Here is a 22,921-nt window from a genome sequence, read left to right as displayed (position 1 = left end):
TAATAGCCTGGCCTCGGAAAGTGCATTTGAACGAGTCCCAGAGAACAATCGGGGAGGAAACTGAACCTTCATTCTCCAGAAAAAAAGTGTCAATCGCGCTAGAAAATTAATCAACCTGGGTAGTGTCATATAAAAGTTCTGTGTTTAACCTCCAAGACCTAGCTTTCGATTTGGGAGCAAAGGACAAGAGATTAAAAGTAACCGCGGCATGATCAGAAATCAGAATAGGATGAATAATCGGAGAGGAGGAAGCAGGAACAAGGGAAGAATGAACTAGTAAGTAATCAATACGAGAGAAGGTAGAATGAGGTGAAGAGAAGAAGGAGAAATCACTACCAGTAGGATTATGAAGACGCCATATGTCTTGCAGATGAGAAAGGGAGCACATATTAAGCATTTGTTTATGAGATTTTGGAGGACGAAATTGAAAAGCTGAATTCCTATCAAGAATGGGATCCATTACCAAATTAAAATCACCCCCAACAACAAGGTTACCAGAGTGAGGCGTATCATTAAATTTTTTGGCAACTGATTTCCAAAAGACCGGATCATCCTTATTAGGGGCGTAGATGTTCATAAAATAAAGATCAGAAGAACCATCAGACAATCTAGTTAATAACCAACGACCTTCAGAATCGTGATCAGAAGAAACTATGGACAAACCTGAGTTCCTGGAAATCAAAGTGACAACCCCATTTCTTTTGCCACACGCATCAGAACAAACAACATCTGAAACCCAATCCTTCTTCAAGAATAATGCTTCTTTGGTAGATATTTTTGTTTCCTGAAATAGGACTAAATCTGAAGAGAGAGATTTGCAATAATCCAAGATCTTGGATCGTTTCACAGGATGATTTAAGCCCTTAACATTAAGGGATAACACATTAAAGCCAGACATTGACTAGTATAGAAAACAATAACATAGGTTAAAAATAATAGACAGAAAGCAACCCACATGAAGACAACCGTCCAAACATTCAACAACAATGTCCAAAAAGGAAAAACCATTGGGGAAATCCGAAAAGAGAAAAGAAAGAAGAAGAAAGAAGAAAGAGAAGAGCCAGCAGAGAGGGTCTGAAAAAGACCAAATTCATACTAGGGGGGAACGTGGGACGACAACCAGGGGAGCCATCATAAGGAGCAAATATAATAGAAATCAGCAATCTACAGCCCCATTATATAGCAGGACGAAGTATAATTAATAGGGAAGAGAGAAAACAGGACTATGGAATAAAGTTAAATTAGAGGATTATAAGATACATCAACATGAAATACTATGAGAACAACCTGCGTATAACATGCATGTAACAATATAATGGATAGGTATAAAGACATGTTTAAGAGTAAATAAAGCACATCCAGAAGAAGCTATATATCTATCGGGGAACAATACATAGAAGGAGTTATATCATATACGCACTATGCAAAAAGCAAGAGAAAACAATTAATCAATCAATGGACGTAAGATACGTAAAGCTGGTTATGAGAGATGTAGGAATTCATGTGAGAATATGGCAGGTGTAACTGAATATTCAGTGAAATATTAGAGAACTGTAAACTGTACTATTGACCTAATCCTTAAATCTAGTAAAATTATACATTAAGGAAAGAAATAAACATTCATTTAGTGAACAAGCAGAAAATAAATAAGTGAATTAGACAAGTATAAGAAGCATAGCACTAAAAACATAACTGGAAAAAATAGGGAACATTGTAGCAATACCAGTAACAATCCATAAGACAGTATCGGAAAGAAATAGATGATGGAAGAGTCAAAATACATAACAGCAAAAGGCACACAAGAATATATCAATCCAACTCATAATAGATGGAGCAAAGGGAAAGAAAGGCCAATTATAAACAGGAAGACAAAGAAATATCATGGCAACTGCAGAGAAGGAATAAACCAAAAACATAAATGAAGATAAGAAAGAAAAAGAAAACTGAAATAAACCACTGGTAACCAAAAAAACAAGAAAGGCATAGAAACATTAACAGGACAGTCAAATTAAAAGGGAACCTAGAAAGTGAAGCAGTACCACAAAAAGAATAGAAAAAGGCACAAAGAGAGTACACCGAGACATGGACAACCTATAACATAAAGGGAGAGGGGGACAGGTATGAAAAGAACAAAGAAAAAGAAGAAGAACCACATCATCGTAGGAAATTAAAACATCGTATATAAGCTAAGTGACTAAAAACAGAACAATATTCGTGTACCCAGACACCACTACACCAAGGAAATATACTGTTGCAGGCACAGAGGCGGCAGGTATAAACGACATCACTAGTTGCAGAACTGTCTGCAACAAGAGAAAAGAGAGGTACAGGAGTAATCAACACAATAGAGGCAGTATAGAAAACAAGCAACCCACATAAGAGGGTAGAGAGTAATGAGAGAATATCTCAAACGTGGTAACGAATGAAACAGCAGAAAGGGAGGAAGAGGAGTGAGAGTGAAGAAAGAGAACATATCGCACATATAATTGACAACATCAAACAGAAAACATCAGAACACCGAGAAGCAGTAAGAACGGTGGACCATCATGCCACCACCCAGATCTAAAAAGACAAACTTAAGAGATCTGAGAAAGAACAAACACATGACAGGCCTGGACATCTATCTCAAGTGCCGGAAGTACTAGAAGTACGCGAAGCGTCCATTTGAAGCTCCATCTGAAGCTCCATCTGATTGTCCAAAAAAGATGCCAGGTCAGCAGGCTCATCGAAAACTCTGGAACGGCCTTTGAAGGTAATTCGAAACTTTGAGGGACCAGAGAAGGAAAAGGGGATATTCATCTCAGATAGTCGCTTCCGTAGGTTAAGAAAGCCCTTCCTTCTTATCACTGTATCTCTGGCAAAGTCTTGAGAAATGGAAATACGATGGCCATTCCAGGAAACATTCTTAACCTTCCTCATGTGCGCCAAAATTTGCTCCGTGTGCTGATGACGCAGTGGCTTAAAAATTATAGCCCTTGGTTGTGAGGCCGATTTGGAGCGGAAGGTGGGGACACGATGTGCTCGCTCTATCTCAAAGTCTCTTAGGAAAGAAATTTGCAATGTAGCAGGAAGCCAATTGGATATAAAATCAATCATAGAGAGAGCCTCTTTCTCAACTTCCTCAGGAATGCCAAAAATGCGTAGATTGGATCTACGATTACGATCCTCTTGCTCAGTGAGGTCTCTCCTCAATGCCGCCATTGAACGCTCTAGTTGGCCCATAGATCTAGATTGTTTCTGCACAACATCTTCTGCACCGCTAATACGTGTCTCTGTGGCGGAGACACGCAGGGAAAGAGCCTTAAATTCATTCCTGATGGCAGACACCTCAACTTGCAGCATATCCATGTTTGTTTTGGTTGACTGAGCAATGTCATGAACATCATTCAAACGCGTCAGAATAGTCTCTAGCGTGGACACAGTGTCCTTCTGAGAAGACTCAGGCGTGGGAGATGGTTGTTTCAATCTCTTTAAAGAGGCCTTAGTATCCTTGGCATTTGAGGGCAAACCCATACTCTCAGCCATAAAGGTAACGTCCCAAAAAGCGACAAAGCAACACACACTGCAGGTGTTCAAGAACAGCCAGAGAGTGAGGAGAATGGGAGGAAGCCCACAACACGCGAATAAATTGTCAGTCAAAAATAATAGTAAAACGCCTTCACAACCAACAGGGCCGAGCAAAAAATATTGCCAAACATATGCGAGGAAAAAATAAGATATAGCAAAACTCCTCCAAAAGAAGCCACTGCGTAGTAAAATAAAGCGCTGTCACACTTTAATATTGAAAAGGTAAAAAGTCATTGCCAGATGAAAAAACATCGTAAAAAGAACGAAAAGAGTCATAAATAACCAACCAGAATCTGTTCCGACGTATTCCTGTCAATTGTATGACAAGCGCGCTGTCAGCGGAGGAGAAATTCCGATCTCCGTCACAGGAATGCAAGATGGCTGCCACTCTTAGGAAATACCGAGCATTGCACCCAGCTGGAAAAAAACATCCTTCCACCAGCTGTCAGGGACGGAGAAAGACCGTAAAATACACCCAGCGTGTTTATGCAGGCAGAGACATCTCTCCCGGAAGATGGGGCTCCTGGAAACAGCTGAAAAAGCTCCGACGGACCCTGCTCGTCGCTCTGTGCAGCGGCCTTTAAGGTTGGTGGTTGCGAGTAGCTGAGTCTCCATTGCAGGAAACTTTTGCTTAATATATTTGAAGTACTGTTGGGTCAGGAGGGTGCACTTTTTCAGTTAGTTTAGGGGGTTGCACAGCAGGTAATTTGATCGATTATTAAGGGTTTGTTAGTGTATGTTTCCTTTTTAAGTGTAGCCACAGATACATTTGTTAGAGACTGTGAGGGTGCCACTTCTTGCCAAGGTGAATTCTCTCCTCTCCCTGAGTTGGTCAATGTCTTCAAGTATGGTTGGGGGATGATGTGATTATTAGGCCAGAGAGGCTGGCTCTTTGAAGTTCTCCAGTGCTTTGCTCCTGTCCTCCAGATGGAGTTTAAGGAGAGTTTTAGATATAATTTGGTTAATCCCTTTGTTGGTGATTATGGCCATGCTTGGATTTTCCCGTAAAAGGATGAGCCCAAGATGTCTGACTTCGTTCTCCCAGGCTGAGCCATATTTGGATCTACTATGCATGGAGACAAGTTCCTTCAATGCTTTATCCACATCCTGCTGACTTGCTCTCAATAAGCAGTAATCAGACGAAATCAGATCAAGCACATTGCAACCAAGTAAAGATTAGAGGCTGATGAAGAGATCTTTTTCTACCTGCTCAGTAACATACCCAAGATAATAAAAATAATTATGGGCCGGTGCCTGACAGAAGAGAAAAAGAACCAAAAATAAACTTACAGGCCCAAACACTTGCGTCGTATGATAAAACTCAAGAGCAACGCTCTGAAGAAATCATTGCTACAAACACCTCTTGATAATTCTTTCATGATGCCTCTCATTCCTTAAGCAAAACTGCTGAAGAAAAGGTCAGTTGAACATTTCTTATGTACTGCTTTCCTCTTATTATTCCACTTCCAATATCCCTTTATTTAGTAATTTTTCCTGTATCCTCATTTCTAACAATGTATTGTAAATTGAAGTTTATGAGTGAAAGTCAAGAGTTCATATTTTGTATTGATAAGGTATTTTTTTACTTTTAATGACTTTTATTTTTGGAGAATCTATCATGACATTTTACAGATGGATTTGTTTTGCACTGGCCTCACTGGATACAGATTATTTCTAGGGATTGTCATTAAAAATTGTGGGTACATGTTGTTATTGATATTGGGTTGGTTCATCTATATACTTTTGGTTAATTATATTGGTAATGGGGAATAGTATTTTATATTAAATGTGTATGTGCTATTATTGTAGGATGTAAGTTTATTTTAAATATTTTAAAATGTTATGTATTGGTTATTTTATTTAATTTCGAATGCTCCTGTGATTAAATATTTTATTTTAATATTTAAATGAAAGTATAGGGAAATGTGTTTGTTTTTATGATGTGTTTGAAGTGTTGGTGGTAATGATATTTTATATTTAATTATGTGGTAATTTTTATGTAATATTTTATTTCATTTCATGCTGATGTCATGAATATTATGTGCCTGATTCAAAGTTCAGAGGGCGGGTTACTATATATTACAAGTGCCAGTGAATATAATGTGGCATGCTGGATATCTCCTGGGTATTATCCTGCGTCAGTTGCATGTCTCAGTATGTCAAATTGAATGTATTTGATTTATGGAAAGCACACTCAGCTTGTGTTATTATGTTCTGCAAGGTGGCAATCTAGTATTGCTTGAATATATTTGCACAATGTAATCTAAGTGCTGACTGTTCTGTCTTGCATTGTTTAATGATTTCTGACCGGCTTCTAAAAGGTTGATATCTATATGTCTAGTTCACTGTTGTCGCTCAAAAGACCACAGACTGGCAAAATGAAAATAAGTGAAAGGGAATCATGCCACTCTCTGCTATTAGCTTATTCTGAGAGTTTATATAAAAAACAAATAATGTTACGAAAGCCAAGTACAAAGTGAGAGGAGTAGAGAGGAGACCTTCATGCCAGGCAACAGCAGCTCAGGTCATGCGGACTCCTATTACTGATTCTAATTGAAGCCTAATGGGGACACACTTAGCCTTCGTCTCTTTGCTGGCCTTGCATGAAAAGAATAGCATGCCTTGCCATTATTTTGAACACAAGTCTGGTTGTTCATATAGGTGTGCTGGTATGAACCATCTCGGACACGTGAAAAAAGTTTTATTTTTTTGCTCTGCTAGAATTAGTTCTCAGTTTAGAAGTAGCTGAATGGTGTAGATTTGGTATAAACGTATAATAGCAATCATGTTGGAGAATTGCCTCTTGTTCACACTATTGGTAAATGTTGCTGCTGCCATTTACTTGTCTGTGGTTGTAATTCATATTGTGTGCACTACTCTAGGTTTTTAATTTTAAAATAAATCTTTAAAATATTTTCCTCCTTTTCCAGTGTTCTTATGTATGTTTTTATTAATTAATGAAAGATGGTTTGGGGTTCCATTAGCTATCCTTGAAATTTCCCCAGCGATTGATAATTACCAGAAACACATCACTCAAATATGCTCAATGGGTTGTGGAGTTGTCAGGTCCAATATATATTCTGTCTCCTGATGGCACATTGATTGAGTCCTTAGTGCCAGCAGCTTAGAACTCTGTGGTTCTAAAACAATCTAGAAAATGACCATTTAGCTAACATTTACTTCAATATAACAAATCCCAGAAAGAAATGAAAGAAATTACATTAATTTACATAACTCAATTTTGACTTTCTAGGTTTGGTTTTGTAAGGTTGCTGGTTTTTGTTGTGGCTTGTAGTGTATGTTAGATTAAGGAGTAGGCTATTAATTCCAAGTAATCAAATTAATGGAAGTTTTGGAATAGTTGAACTGAAATGTAATTTCATGCATGTATTTGGTTTGCTTTGTGGTTTCAGACTGCAACTTTAGAGCAGGAGACTGATTTACTGGTAAATATTGGTATTTATGTTCCCTTTAAGAAAATCCATAAATTAGTAAAGGGGTAGGCTGGTGCCAATCAAGTCAATGTTGGAAGGAAGAATGCCACTCTCCTACTATGCCATTCTTCTACTACATTTTTAATGTTCCCTCTTGGTGGAGTGTGCTTTCAAAGACATTCCCCCATGGTATGTGGAACTGGAGGTATGCATGTCCCCTGACCAGTGCATGCACCAAACCCAGGGGTCTTCAAAATAGTCCAGAAAGTTGCTTAGTTTTTCTTTATTATTTATGTAAAATTGGGAGTCAAATAGGATGTCATAGTTTCTATCTACCTCATTAGGAGATACAAACCATAGGACTATAATTAATATTTGTTTCAATTTCAAAATCAATTTGGCAATGTTTACCATAGTCTGTGTTTAGAGTGAATTATTGAAGGTTTTTGCCCTGGTACCTGGTTGAAATGAAAGTAACACCCTTGGATTTGGGATTCAGTGTAAGATTTTACAATAGTACTGTTTTTGTAGAGGCTTAATTGTCTATTGTATGTATTGTAGATATAAATGAATGTTAGTTTGTTTACTAGGGAGGAGGCCATATATTTTGGTTCGGACTATGGATTGTATATATTTAGATAAAGGATGGTGGGCATGACTTAAATGTACCATCCATTAGCTTAATGTACATTGTGTCAAGGTAATTATGCTGTTAATTATGTGGAAATAATTAATCTTCTGCCATTATTGTGTGTCTGTTTCTCTCAGATAGGGTGGGATTTGTAATATCAATGCATTAGGTGCAGGTGTAGCTTGTCTCTCAGCTCCTGTTTCCTGCTGATTGTTCTCTTTAATTCTGGGATGGAACTCATCTGTCCTACAACCTGTGGTGCCATGTTTGAGTAATAGACTTTAATTATTGTCTCAGTAGTTGTAAAGGAAATTGTGAATGACTCTCAAGGCTAACACTATATTCCTAATTTCAATTTCAGCCGTTGAACGTGAGTTGTTGTGCTCTTTAATAATTTCCATATTGTCCTCTGCCATTGTGGCATGACCATAACACCTAATAGAGTAGTATTTTGTACATTTCCAATGGGTGCTTTCGTTTATTGTGCTTTTCTGTGTATATGTACATCTTATATATGTTAATAAGGGCAAAGAAAGGTAGAAGATTGTGCCCTCACAATTGTCAACAGAAATACATATGAAAAATCGGGCGTTCTTTGAAAGTTTAACGTGCTAAAGTTTTATTTAATGTTTCCTCTGTATGGAAGGACAGCCGACACGTGTTTCGCCCATAGGGCCTATTTAGGCCGTGGGCTTTTTCAAGGCAAAATCAAATGTTCAGTCAGGACAGTTTCATATTTCAAAATAAGGCCGTGATTAGAGTCTCTGCGGTCCGGGAGCCGCAGAGACTCTAATCACGGCCTTCTTTTGAAATATGAAACTGTCCTGACTGAACATTTGATTTTGCCTTGAAAAAGCAGTCACTAATTTTTAAAGGTTTTAGTGTAAGCAGCTCCAAATACCACAAAGCACCAACTGTGGAGATATGGTCGCACTGGACCAGGACAAAGTTGCAATGGAGTGCATATCGGCTACAGTCAGCAGCTTAGTCCCACTGAAAGTTTACCTTCTCAAATCCATGCCAAGAGTCCCATTCGCAGTGGAGGGGCCAGCGAGGAGCAGGAACAGCATTGCAGGAGGGTGTCGGTGTAGCACCAAGAGTAGGCCAGGCATCACGGACGGGTATTGCTGGAGCTTCGCATGGTATCCCCGTGAGAAGTCAGTGTTGAAGCATGAAGAGGCAGCTGATGAGCTTTGTGGTGGATCGCGGTGCGAGTGGCAAGGTCTTGGTGTGAACGGGCCCGTTCGCAGTCAGGGAGAGCCCAAAAACTTAAGTACACCTCTGTGAGCCACACCAAGATCCAGAACCTGAAGAGCACCACTTGAGGGTCAGGAACTCACGTCAGGCCTGTCCAAGTGCTGGTGCAGGTTATTGGGGAGCCTTTTATGTCTCTGAGGTGCAAATCAGGAGGCCAGCAGACTAGTTCTTGGAGTCACTCTGCTAGCCCTGCATTCAAGATGAAGTTGCAAGTCCAGTTCTGCTCTCCCAGGTAAGAGGAAAGAAGGGTGCTAGGGCAGAAGTTCAGCAAAGTAGCAGGGCAGAAGAGTAGCAGCCCTTGCTGTAGCACAGATGTTCCTCTTTCTGGCAGAGTACACAGGTCCTAGAGTGTAATGAAGAGTTGGTGTTTGAGGTCCAGTATTTATACCCAGTTGTGCCTTTGAAGTGGGGAGAAGTTTCTAGAGGCATACCTGTGCAGAGCATAGATACCCTGCCTTCTCTGCCCTGGCTCCAGACTAACTACAGTGGTTATGCAGGCCTTTGTGCGGAGGCAGGAATCAGCATATTCAAGTGTAAGTAGGTCACCATTGTGTGTGGTGGTCTAAGAGGAATACACAAAGCCCGACTGCAAACTTCACCCAGTCATGTGACCCAGAGATAGCCATCAAATGGCTAAGGCAGGGAATTGCCAACTATCTAAAAGTGGCATTTTCAAAATTGTAATTCAACATCCGACTTCAACATAATTTAGGATTTTTCATTACAATTCCAAAGAGACCAAACTTGAACTGATTACCTGTTTTAATTTGGAAATTAAACTTTTAAAATATAATAAGTTAACTACCAGGACATGTAAAACTTAATAGCAAATGCCCTTCTTTTTAAATACATTGCACCTTGCCCTCTGGGCTGTCCAGGGCCAACTTTAGGGGTGACTTATATGTACTAAAAAGGAGGGTTTGGGCCTGGCAAAAGGTTTATTTTGCCAGGCTGAACTGAAAGTTGTAAAACTGCACTCATGTATAAAGTGCTACTTAAATGGGTGCCACAATCATTGCGGCAGGCCCACTAGTTGCATTTAATGTACAAGCCCTGGGCACAAGTAGTGCCACTTTACTAGGGATTTACAAATAAATGTATTATGGAAATTGGGTATAAGCCAATTATACTATGTTTTTAAAGAGAGAGCACAAACACTTAAGCACTGCTTTAGTAATGTAAAGTGTGCAGAGTCCTAAGCCAGCAAAAATGAAGTCAGCAAACAGGAAGGTTGAAGGCAAAAAGTTAGGTGGTAAACCACGGCAAGGATGCAAGATCTAACAGTAATATTTTGTATGTTGATAATGTGTATATCAATATTATTTTTGTTGCATAGGGGTTTTACAATGTTGTTTTGTTTAATTGGTATTTTCCCAACAATATTTTGGTATCACAATATTTTTATTCTTGGTGCTGTGAAAAACAGCTGTGTGCTGCCAGAGTGAGTGGAGTATTCGCCCCTTTTTGGCATGCCCCATGTGGAATAGGAATTTCATGTACTTTGCTGTTAAGACAAAGTTCATGGATAGCATGGTTTTCAAGTGGCGTAAATAACCCTAATGGATAACTAGTAGACTTGAGGACTAGCTCTTCGAATTTGCTATGCCCCAGGAACAATCACCCTTGAATACCAGCATTATCACAGCAACCTCACAGCCCACACAATCGTCTGTGCATGGGGCCTCCCAAAGTGCTGCAACGGAGCAGAGGGATCAGAGCCACATACTCCTCAAATGGCAAGAGAATGATGAAGAACGTAGAGAAAGTGCACGACATGCCAATTAAGTGGGAGAAAGAAGCAGATGAACTCATTGTTGTAACGAGAGAGAAGCCTAGAACGTCACTAAATAAGCTTGCAATTCAGTTGTTCGATTAGCTTCCTGAAGGTGAGCAGGTCCTGGGTCTGCCGCAGTTGGGTGGGGAGGATGTTCCACGTCTTGGCGGCTAAGAAGGAGAAGGATCTACCGCCGGAGGTGGTTCGTTGGATGCGTGGGACGGCGGCAAGGGCGAGGCTAGCGGAGCGGAGTTGGCGGGCGGGGGTGTAGAAGTTGAGTCTGTTGTTCAGGTAGGCTGGTCCGGTGTTGTAAAGTGCTTTGTGTGCGTGGGTGATGTGAGGTGGTAGTCACTTGCACATTCAAGGAACTCCTGCATTCTTTGTTTGTCTTGGTGAATGAATGAATGAATAAATGAATGAAAGGAGAATTTGTTGAGTGCAGCATTCGCCTACTACTGAAGTTTGGGCAGACGAAAGAAACCTAAGAGAAAAGTATGGAGAAATCCGAAATCTATCAAGTCAAATAGATAAGATAAATGTAATGTTTTGGGGGGAAAGAGAATGACCTGGAATGGCTTGAAAGAGCGTCAGGGAGGTGATTCCACAGCAGAGAAGCCAAAATGATAAATGCCTTTTCCCCATTATGGACGTAATTGTACCCAGGAATTACAGCAAGGAGCTACTGAACAGGGCGCAGATTACATCTGGGCTAAACCGGTTGATTGTCTGTGTGCACCGATTGGAGGCGCTCCCTACCCACATGCCTACAGTCTGCACAGCAGTCAGTAACACATTGCAGGTTCAAGGGGCAGAACCTTGCTCATCATGTTTTGTGTTTCATCAGGTACACAGATGTAAATGGGGTGTTTAAGAAGATGTTAGCCATGTATCCTTCAAACAGATTCACGGACAAAACCATTTTTTGCTATTTCTGAGGGACGTAGCTGTCTTCTTAGGCACCATCTATTCTTCTTGTGTGTCAGGGTATGTCTCTCCTTTACTTTATATCTCTTCCTAAACACTTCTATGGTATGGGGTCATTGATCGTTACACTTCCCTTGCATTGCAAAATGGCAGCTGCAAAACACATTTTTAAATCAGTCAGCCAATAGGATCACCTGGATTTACGGATTCAATAAAGATCTTTGTTTTCCCCCCATAGCTGCTGTTATTTATACTTTTTTTAAGCAATGTACCCCTGGATTTTCCTCGTATATGGATTGGTGAATTAATGGTAATGCTAGGCATAAAGAACACCAACAACGTTTTGTGGAGCAAATATCTTGAAAACAACTGTATCCATTCATCTGTAGTCAGGTCGATCTCAAAAAGGCTTGTAATACCATCCAATCATACATCAGAGGGCTATACAGAGAAAGGAGGCCCTGTGATTTTCAATACGGTCTGGATGTTATCTGCATAGGATGGCAAAATGACATTTTAAGGTGTAACCCTCCTGAAGATAATTCATGTACTCGTTAAAAAACTCAGAGAGAGGGAAGATCCCTGAAGGGCCAGATATGTCAACTCTGAAGGTCCAGAGGTAAAGGAAGACAGTCTAACTTGTTGGATTTGTTTTGACCCGAATGAGGCAAACCATCCAACATGGCTGCTGAAGATCATGCACTATCTCTGAGTAGGTGGACCAAAAGGAGTTTGGTTCATGATGTGAAAGGCCATCAAGAGATGAAACAAAATTAGCAGTGCAAAATGCCCTTTGTCTATGACTCCCTGTAGGTTGTCATAGATATCAAACAGGGTCGTCTTCGTCCTATCACAGAAAAGGAAGCTGGTTTGGTTGTGTTTCAGTATTTTACAAAGGTTTGAACAGTCTTTGCTGACTAAGGAGAGTCCTGCCCAGGCCCTATATGTCCTACTTCAAATGTGTTGAGGATATTTTAATTGTTTTAATTAAATATTACATGAATGCCCTTCTCAATTTAATTTTCTTGTACCCCTCTTATAGCAGCAAGATGAAGATTTTAGAGACTGATGTTGTGAAAAGTTTGGTGTATTGAATTAGCACTCATCTTGGCTTTAGGGTCTGAAGTTCTGGCATTGCATCCATGTGACAACCTGTTCCTCATTTCATACTGATTTAGTATGTTATTACGCTGGAGACCCATGTCAAAACCCATAGGTGGTTGCATGGAAACTCCCATGCACTACCCATGGAGCGCCCCCTTGATGCATGCAAAGTAATGCAAGGCAGCACATGCCTCAACGCAGACACTCTTGTGCCATAGTACAGGGTGTCTGCATTATGGTAAGCATAGTTTTTGAAGAAGAAGGGCTCCTTTAAGGCGTTGCCTACTTTGCCTGTAGATTGCAGGGAAAAACGAGGAGAAATGGAAGCTTTTCTCCTCGTTATGTCTATCTCGAGGAAGTGCAGGATTTTGACACAAATCCCTCTCTACAATTGTTTGTAGATAGGAATTTTGTGTTACTTTTGGTTACAATGCAATCGCGATTGATTGTAAATATCACCACAACACTTTGCGTTGAGTTTGCATTAAAATAATAACTCAAACCTGACACAAAGTGTTTATAAATCTGGGCCTATATTTATTAATAAATGGGTCTTCTCACCACCATCAACATGTTAGAGTAAGCCTAATTGTTTGACCGGACTATTCTTTGAAAGTCAAAGGCTAAAGAGTAGGCAATTCAATTGGCTTGCAGTAATATCTTGTTACTGTGTATCCAAGGACCGGGCGATACTGTGCATGTCACTTGAATTGCCCTAATTCTTTGGAGAAATGGCTTGACAGAGAGACAGTTTTTATATCTTAATATGTGTTTTATCTTAGCACTACACTGAGCACCTGTGTCCCCAGTAAGAACATTTGTAATGTGTGGACTACTGACATTGTGGGATTGATGTAGGTGTAGGGCTTCACCCAGGGTCGTTGGATGCCATGTGCCACTGGGCAGAAGTAGTTAGTCCCAATAGATGATGCCTCCCCACCAGGTGTATCATAGCTTATATTCCATTTTCACTTTGTATGTAGACCAGTGCATCCATTTTAATATAAGCAGACCTCAGGTAGTGGCTCGTTGCTTTACAACTCTTCGGCCTGCTCTTTTACACTCTTTAGACTCTCAATTGGCGTCCCCCTATTACCAATTTTTAACCTTGTACGTATCTGCTTCCAACTCAATAACTCTGGTCAACTTTTATAATAATATTTTACCTGATAGTACCCCCAAGGTGGTTCACACACTCTGTAAAGAGTTAAATACTATGTGTAATGCAAAGGGCCTTGAAAATATGCTCATTGTATGTGGGTACTTTAACTGTGCCCTGTGCCCCTTTGAGGACGAAAGGATATGTGGTCTTAATGAGTTAGAAGGCACACATAATACACACTTTTGCCATCATGGTAGAGGTGATCTTTTTAATGAACTAGTTTTCAACCTAGACTTAGGCTTTGCCAATGATCTATGTATAAGATCTGTCCCAATGCCACAGACCTACAATGGTGGAGGCCACTGTTCCACAATAGACTATATTTTGTTGTCGAACTGTTTTGCCCCTAGATTACTTACCTTTAAAGTTGATACCATTTCCCTGAGTGATCTTTTCCCTCTATGTATCACGTTGACTCATGTTGCGACTGGCCAGGGAAGAAATAACCAGGAGATAGATGATGCCATGGTACACTAAAAACTAGATAAAACAAATGGTTATACACTCCGTTGGAACATGATGGACCCCGAGGTAGTTAATAAAACAATAATCACAAGGTGTAGTAAGGACATTGACATCTGTCTGAATGAATTAGCATCCCCCGAGAACATACTGTCCTCATTTAAAAACTTGGCAACTGTGGTCCGGGACATAACGTTCAAACGTGGGGGTAAAAGCCTGCCATCCAGTGATAGTTTGATTTAAATTGCTCTCGCGCACATTCCCATCTGAAACAAGAACTGCACAATGTACCAAGGAACATCATTAATATTAGACAGGCGAGGAAGAACTATAGTCTGGCTCTCCAAGAAAGGAAGAGTGCTCTTAGAAAAGAGGCAGGGGAGAAACTATCCCAAGCTGCACACTTAAAAGATAGTGCCGCATTCTGGAAAGCGGTTAAAACACCGTTGTTGACCCCGGTTGGAGGCCCAACTATCGAAGTTTCTATCTCAGAGGGTCAATGGATTGATCATTTTTCCAAAATATACAACTGGACAAGTACTGGTATTGGTCAAGTTAGAGAAAATTCAGGACCGATTAATCAGTTTTCCAAGCTAGACTTTAATATTGACGAAGTGAGTAGGGCTCTCTCCGCAAGTACAGGTGGGAAGGCCACTGGGCTAGATGGGATTCCTGTGGACCTGTACCAGTCCAATGTCACTCTATGGGTTCCAATAATTACTTAAATAATCAACGCCTGTTGTAAGGCCGCTTTTCCACCAACTTGGGTGGAATCCATTATTGTCCCCATATTTAGCAAAGGGGGATCGACAGGATCCACTCTGTTATAGGCCCATTTCTTTATTGGACTCGATGGCTAAGGTCGTGGGACGCATCATCTTAGAGCGCCTGCAGCTCTGGGCAGAGGAAAACCGAAATTTATCAGATCTTCAATACGGTTTCCAAGAAGGCCTAGGGACCGGGGAACAGAGCCTAAATCTAGTGATATGTATGGGAAAGTATACAAGGGCTAAAAAGGGTAATCTACATTTGGCCATTTAGATCTCTTAGCAGCTTTTGACTGTGTGAGGCACTCAAATCTCTGGGAGATCATGTCACAGCTGGGGATTGATAGAAATATTAACTTTATACGTCTCCTTTATAATGGAGCCAAATCAAGCATGCGATTCGGATTGGGAGGTGAACGTACTGCTGCTTTCCCAATAGGTAGGGGGGGTAGGCAAGGCTGTGTCCTAGCCCCCTTCCTTTTTAATCTTTATATTAACGGGTTAGGACAGGCTCTCCTTTAAGATGCCAATGATTTTCCACAGATAGGCATTCGCCCAATCCCAGCATTGTTATATACGGACGATGCTGTGATCTTGTCACGTACTCAGAATGACCTGCAGAAGACTTTAAATAATTTCCATAATTTTATGAAGGATCTTGACCTCAGAATTATCTCAAAAACATTAAATTATGTGAAGTCTTCTGCAGGCCATTCTGAGTATGTGACAAGATCACAGCATCGTCTGCATATAACAATGCTGGGATTGGGCTCGCTCACTTGTCATGTTTCTGTTGATTATATACTATGCTCCTACTGTAAAGCGCTCTGATACCTTTGGGTCTTGACAGCGCTATAGAAAACTTCTAAAATAAATTTAAAAAAAATACTCTCAGAACTGGAGACCCAAAGACTATCAAGGGAAATATCTAAACCCAGTGTGATGCAGCATCAGTTGGTTCTCACAACTTTTAGCTTGCAGGCATACTTAGCTTTTGTGTCGGGGATTTATGACAGGTTCCTATTAACAAGATTCAGACTAGGTACAAAACATAGGCTTGTCTCCTTTCCCACATTGAATGATTGGGCTAACAAGTTACAACCCTGCCCTTGTGACAACCGGTCGCCCCAATCATCGATACACATTGTTCTATTTTGCAAATTATACGGGGAGACTAGAAAGGTCTGGATCTAACTAAATCTATGGAAATGGGGGCTGAGACAATGTCTTCCTGCTTTTATGAAACTTCAGCTCCTGGACAATGAACACGTTGCTTGGAGGCTAGCCATGTTTTTTAAAATAATTTTTAACCAGAGAGTATTGTTATCTAGAATCAGGATGTATGCTTCTTTTTAATTGACTTTTAATATGTTTTTTAAGAACATGTGATGCACTTTACATTGATTCTATTAATGTTTTTTATCTGTGCTTTTTATAATTTTCCTGTTACAATCGAAATAAAACTTTTTTCTGATTCTGATTCACTCTTTAGTCTTTTTTCTGTAAACCCCCATCCTGCTTTGCCAGTGTTTCAAAGTTCCTGTCATTGAAGCCCACTTCTGGCAGTGACTGTTTTGCTAACTTCAACTAAATTCTGATGCCTGGTAAACCTTAGGATCTGGCTATAATTTTTGATTCGACAAATGAGACTTGAAACTGTTTTGTGTGACCATTTCTTTTAGGTGCTAAATGCACTCATATCTATGGGATATTCGCCTGTAGCCTGTCACATTATGAGGAAAGATAGTGTGGCGAAGGGCCGCCCCTTTTTTCAAGAAACGTAAGGATCAGCAGCTTTGTCCAGCCCTTATTACAAATATTGGCAGTGAGTGGATCCATCGTTAGGGAATGAAAGACAAATTCCCAAATCAAGGTTAAATGCATAATTTACATATTGATATATTTATCTTTATCACTCCGGGCTCCGGGTTGCCAAAGAAGTGGTCAAAAAAGTTAATTCAGCAAGAAGGGGGAGTGGTCAATCAGAGTACTTGTAAAGCACACTACTTACCCGTGAGGGTCCCAAGGCGCTGAGGGGAGGGGGGGGTGCTGCTATTGCTCGAAGAGCCAGGTCTTGAGGAGTCTTCTGAAGGCGAGTCGGTCTTGGGTCTGCCGTATGTGGGTAGGGAGGGTGTTCCAGGTCTTGGCGGCGAGGTAGTAGAAAGATCTGCCGCCAGAGGTTGTTTGTTGGATGCGGGGGACAGCGGCGAGGGCGAGGCTGGCGGAGCTGGCGGGTGGGGGTGTGGAAGCTGAGTCTGCTGTTCAGGTAGGCTGGTCCAGCGTTGTGGAGTGCTTTGTGTGCGTGGGTGAGGAGCTTGAAGTTGATCCTCTTGTCGATGGGGAGCCAGAGTAGGTCTCTCAGGTGGGGGGGTGATGTTGCTGCGACGGGGGACGTTGACGATCAGTCGGGTGGAGGCGTTTTGGATGCGTTGTGGTCGTTGTAGGTGTTTGCCTGGGATTCCTGCGTAGAGTGCGTTGCCGTAGTCTAGTCTGCTGCTGACGAGGGCCTGTGTCACCTTTCTTCTTGTTTCGGTCGGGATCAACTTGTAGATCCTGCAGAGCATGCGGAGGGTTTTGTAGCAGGAGGAGGAGACGGCATTGACCTGTTTAGACATGGAGAAGAAGGAGTCGAGGATGAATCCTAGATTGCGTGCATGGTCGGTGGGTGTTGGTGCTGTTCCCAGTGTGGTCGGCCACCAGGAGTCGTCCCAGGCTGAGGGGGTGGGTCCGAGGATGAGGACCTCCGTCTTGTCCGAGTTCAGCTTCAGACGGCTGCTCCTCATCCAGTCGGCGACGGCCTTCATTCCCTCGTGGAGGTTGGTTTTGGCGATGTGTGGGTCCTTGGTGAGGGAGAGGATGAGCTGGGTGTCGTCGGCGTAGGATATGAAGTTGAGGTCGTGATGGCGGGCCACTTGTGCGAGGGGGGCCATGTAGACGTTAAACAGCGTCTGGCTAAGGGATGAGAACTGGGGGACGCCACAGATGATGTTGGTGTCTTCGGATCGGAAGGGTGGGAGGCGGATGCTCTGTGTTCTGCCGGAGAGGAAGGACGTGGTCCAGTCAAGGGCCTTCTCTTGGATTCCGGCTTGTAGGAGGCGTGTCTTTAGGGTGCAATGGCAGACCGTGTCGAAGGCGGCTGACAGGTCCAGGAGGATGAGGGCTGATGTTTCGCCGTTGTCTAGTTGGCGCCTGATGTAGTCTGTGGCGGCGATGAGGGCTGTCTCTGTGCTGTGGTTTCGTCTGAATCCGGACTGGGACGGGTCCAAGATGTTGTTGTCTTCCAGGTGGCGGGCCAGTTGTATGTTGACTATTTTCTTGATGATCTTTGCCAGGAACGGGAGCAGGGAGATGGGCCGGAAGTTCTTGCGGTCCTTTGGGTCCACTTTGGGCTTCTTGAGGAGGGCGTTGATTTCGGCATGCTTCCAGCTTTCCGGGAATGTTGCTGTTTCGAAGGATATGTTGATGACCTTCCATAGTTGGGGTGCGATGGCTGGGTCTGCTTTGCTGAATACGTGGTGAGGGCACGGGTCTGACTGAGATCCTGAGTGGATGGAGTTCATGACCTTGCGTGTCTCGTCGTCGTTGACATTGGACCAGCAGGTCAGGCGGTTGGTGCTAGTGGTGTTCACAGGGGAGGTGAAGTCTGGCGTAGTCTGGGTCAGGCAGTCATGGTGTTGAAGCTGTCGTGGATGTCAGCGATTTAGCAGTGGAAGAAGATGGCTAGTGAGTCGCACAGTTCTTGTGAGGGCGGGATGTCGTTGATGCAGGATAAGAGTCCAGGAGGGCTGAGATTGACTGTATTCGTAGTCCCTCCCCCTGAGTCCTTAAAAAGCATCTGTCTGAGTGTAAAATCTGGCTCCCCCAAAGACCCTGCTCCGCCTAAAGTGATGAGCGATAGTTTGGATGCTCTTGAACCGTACATCAGGCACGTGCTAGAAACCTCGTTTACACAGCATACGCTGCCGGACTGCTGCAAACGAGCTATTGTCCTCCCTATCGGGGGAAAAACGAACGTTAGCCTGGACATATTGGAAAATTTGCGTCCCATTTCCCTCTTGCCCTATTTGGCCAAAGTGGTGGAGAAGGTGGTTAATATACAACTTATGGCCCATGTGGACGCTGCCTCTCTCCTCCACCCGTCCCAATCTGGGTTCCGGGCGGGACATTCGACAGAAACAGCACTACTTCGTGCTACGGAAACCCTGAGACAAGGGGCTGATGCGGGACACACTATGGCATTGATTATGCTAGATCTAAGTGCCGCATTTGACACTGTGGCACACTACACGATGCTACAGTGTCTAAACAAGGGTGGAGTCACAGGTGCGGCGCTGAAATGGCTTAAATCTTTTCTAATTGGTCGTAGTTTCCAGGTTAGGCAGGGTGTACACTACTCCGAGGATACCAAGTTGGAACATGGAGTTCCTCAGGGATCTGCCCTCAGCCCCTCCCTGTTCAACTTGTACATGTCCCCTCTGGCAGAGATTGTACAGGGCTTCGGAGTAGAGGTGGTATCGTATGCTGATGACACCCAGCTATTGATTTCCCTATCCCAGGTGCCTAGTCTTGCTGCCTCCAATTTCAGAGCTTGCATGCAGGAGCTTGCCTCCTGGATGAATACGAACTGCCTGAAATTGAATGGTAGCAAGACGGAGGTGGTGGTGGTGGGAGGCAACAACTCTAGCTGGACTTCGGAGTGGTGGCCTCCAAGTCTGGGCCCGACCCCCCACCCGAGCCCTGAGGCAAAAAACCTGGGGATTTGGGTGAATCCCACTCTATCGTACGATGGTCACATTCATCAAGTTGTGGGTAAATGTTTTGGCATACTTACAAAACTACAAAAAACGCTGGACCTTCTCCCATTAGAGGCTAGGAAGACGTTGATACACACCCTAATCACGTCTCGTCTTGTCTATGGGAACGTGCTCTATTTGGGAGCCACTGCGAATGGCCTTGGTAGACAACAGGTTCTACAGAATGCTGCCGCTCGGCTGGCGCTTATGCAGCCTAGGAGGGCGGCTTCAAAAAAGGCGCTTGACACATTGTACTGGCTCCCTGTTAAACAAAGAGTACTGTTTGTTATCTGCCACCGTATTGTCAATGGCAAGGGACCGGCATACCTAAGAGACCTAGTCACCAAGTATGTTCCCAGCAGATCTCTCAGATCCAGCGGGAGGGGTCAGCTGGTAATCCCCAAGATAAAAAAGGCCAGAATGGGTGGTCGTTCCTTCCGGTTTCTAGCTGCTCAGAGCTGGAATAAACTGCCACTCCAGTTGAGGCTAGAATGCTCGGAAACCAAGTTCAGAAAGCTGCTAAAAACCCACCTGTTTGTGGTATAGCGATAGTCAGCTTGCTGGCGCCCCTGTCTTCTTCCACTCACCTAGAGCGGGGACACGCCGAGATGGCATAACCAAGTGCTTTTGAAATTTTACTATTATTATTATGTCATTGGCGCTGGGGTTGGAGAGTTCCTTTCTTTACGATGCTGAAGAGTTCTTCGCTGTTGTGTGCATTGTTATCCAAGCGGTCTTTGAAAGAGGATCTCTTGGCTAATCTGATGAGGTGGTGATGTCTTGTGGGCTGCGTGGTTGTCTGGTGTGCGTTCATGGAGCCATGTCTTCTCCAATTTCTGGCATGCGCGTTTGGAGGTCTGGAGCTCGTTGGTGAACCAGGAGGTTCTCTTGTTGGCATGGCTGTTGGAGGGTTTCCTGAGCGGGGCGAGGGTGTTGGCGCAGTCGTCGATCCGCTGTCTGAGGTTGCAGGCTGCGGCATCTGGGTTGGTGGGGTCGGTGGGTGGGTTCTTGGCGAGGGAGGTGATCAGCTGGTCTTCGGTGACTTTGCTCCAGCAGCGGCGGGGCACCTGTTGGGTGCGGTGGTGCGTGGTTGGTTTCTAGAAGGTAAAATGGATGCAGCAGTGGTCGGTTCGGTGGTGTGGTCGAAGGCGATGTGGGGGCCTGTGGAGAAGACGGGGTCCAGCGTGTGGCCAGCGGCGTGGGTGGGTGCGGTGACGAGTTGTCTGAGGCCGAGGTTGGCGGAGTTGGTGTCGTTGTTGTTCTCGAGGTGGAAGTTTAGGTCCCCGAGGAGAATGTAGTCCGTGGAGGCGAGTGCGTGGGTGCTGGCGAGGTCGGCGATGGACTCGCTGAACTGAGCCTGGGGTCCAGGGGGTCTGTAGATGAATGTTCCTCTGAGGATGGTGTTGGGGTTGGTGTGGATCCGGAAGTGCAGGTGTTCGGCGGTGTTAAGGGTGTCGTCTGCGTGGGTGGCGACCTTGAGGGTGGACTTGTGGACGATGGCTATTCCTCCTCCGATTCCGTTGGCGCGATCACTGCTGGTGATCTTGTAGCCGTCCGGGATGGCTATGGCGATGTCGGGCGCCGAGGATGTGTTCCACCAGGTCTCGGTCAGGAAGGCCACGTCTGGGGCGGAGGTGTCGAGCAGATCCCAGAGCTCGACGGTGTGTTTGCATGCGGAGCAGGTGTTGAGGTGTATGCAGCGGAGGTGGTTGGGTTCAGTCCTTGGAGGTTTGGTGGTTCTGTCGCAGGTGAAGCTGCAGGTGTGGCAGGAGAAGGGTCCGTGGGTCCGTTTCGGGGAGGCCTGGAAGCAGGTGTGGTTTCGGCCGGCGTTCAGTGCGTGGAGGGTGCTGGCGTCATAGTGGATTCTGGTGTTGTAGCGTTTGAGGGGTCCTAATGTGGCTAATGTGCTGTATCAAGAGAAAGATGACATTGGCGTGGGCTCAGATTCTACATTTAATGTTATGATCCAGTATTTATATAACAGGCTTCCATCTTCAAACCCATTTATGAGTAGAGGAAGTAGTACTACAGGACTACTGTTTTATATACTCTTACGAAATAGCCAATTCCCTACAAGTAAAAGTTAAAAGAGCGCACAGTCCTTTCTGTTTGTACTAATTGTATATGGAAATGACCAGAATATTCCCATTGTATTCCAATTTTCAATGTTTTGGGCCCACTTCTGAAGGAATGTAAGAGTACGTAAAAGAAAACTAGCAGAATACTCTTTCATGTGCTCTTCCACACCTTTATGCATCAGCCCTGCATACTTACACTGTGCTTTGACCATTTTCCCTCAATCCTCATTTTCAGGTATTCCGCATCAAACCACCAATGTGTATCACGACTGAAGATGTGGACTTCGGTGTGGCAGTGCTTCGAGAAGCCTTTGCCTGGCACATGGAGAGGAGGAAAACAAGTTCGAGATAGTGCACAAACACGCCTTATGGGTCTTATATACCTTCTCGTCAACAAATCCTGTACTCCCTAAAGATAAAAAATATATATTAGCCAGCATCTAAAGAAAATAGATGGCATTCATGCAAAGTACCCTTAGTCTGATCCTTATTATCCTAAGTTTGAGTTTACTCCAATCTGTATATGTGAACCTAATGCCTGGATTGATTGTCGGCTGTTACATGGTTTATCCGATGAGAACAATTCAAGCATCTATGTCAATTTACGGTCCCTTACACAGTATTGAGTATGGCTTGCTTGGTACAAAATATATGTTTACAGTAATCATTTAATTAATATAAAGAATACATAAAACAAAATTGTGTTAATTTCGATATGCACGTTATCTTGTAATTTCAGAAGATAGCTATGAGAAACTTGCCCAGGCTTACGTAACTGTTGCATCTTGATACATCTTACATTTTATTAACGCGTGATCAGATATGATGCTATGCATCATGAACGGTGTGCATACTTCTTTCAATAGCAAACCTCATTACGACCTCTAAATGGGCAGGCCTCTTGAGCTACCAGTATCAAAACTCTATGAAATCTTCAAAGTTGCTGAAAATCATGAACCTCTCGAGTC

At 43.3% G+C, this 22,921-nt stretch overlaps 1 protein-coding gene across 2 annotated transcripts in view; it reads left to right on the top strand.

Annotated features, from left to right (window-relative positions):
• Positions 1–22,652, top strand: part of AGXT2 (alanine--glyoxylate aminotransferase 2) — a 399,919-nt gene extending 377,267 nt beyond the window's left edge. The window contains exon 14 of one of the 2 annotated variants that reach the window (XM_078674933.1): positions 22,189–22,652. In XM_078674933.1, the coding sequence (XP_078531059.1) occupies positions 22,189–22,305 (117 nt within the window). In that variant the 3' untranslated portion in view covers positions 22,306–22,652. The remainder of the gene's footprint in view (positions 1–22,188) is intronic. The other variant, XM_078674934.1, reaches the window with a different exon arrangement.
• Positions 22,653–22,921: the final 269 nt, after the last annotated feature.

The sequence above is a fragment of the Lissotriton helveticus genome, chromosome 2_1, assembly GCF_964261635.1.
Source record: "Lissotriton helveticus chromosome 2_1, aLisHel1.1, whole genome shotgun sequence".
NCBI lineage: Eukaryota > Metazoa > Chordata > Amphibia > Caudata > Salamandridae > Lissotriton > Lissotriton helveticus.
The sequence above is the reverse complement of the archived record's forward strand: the minus strand, read 5'-3'. Positions and strand labels throughout refer to the sequence as shown.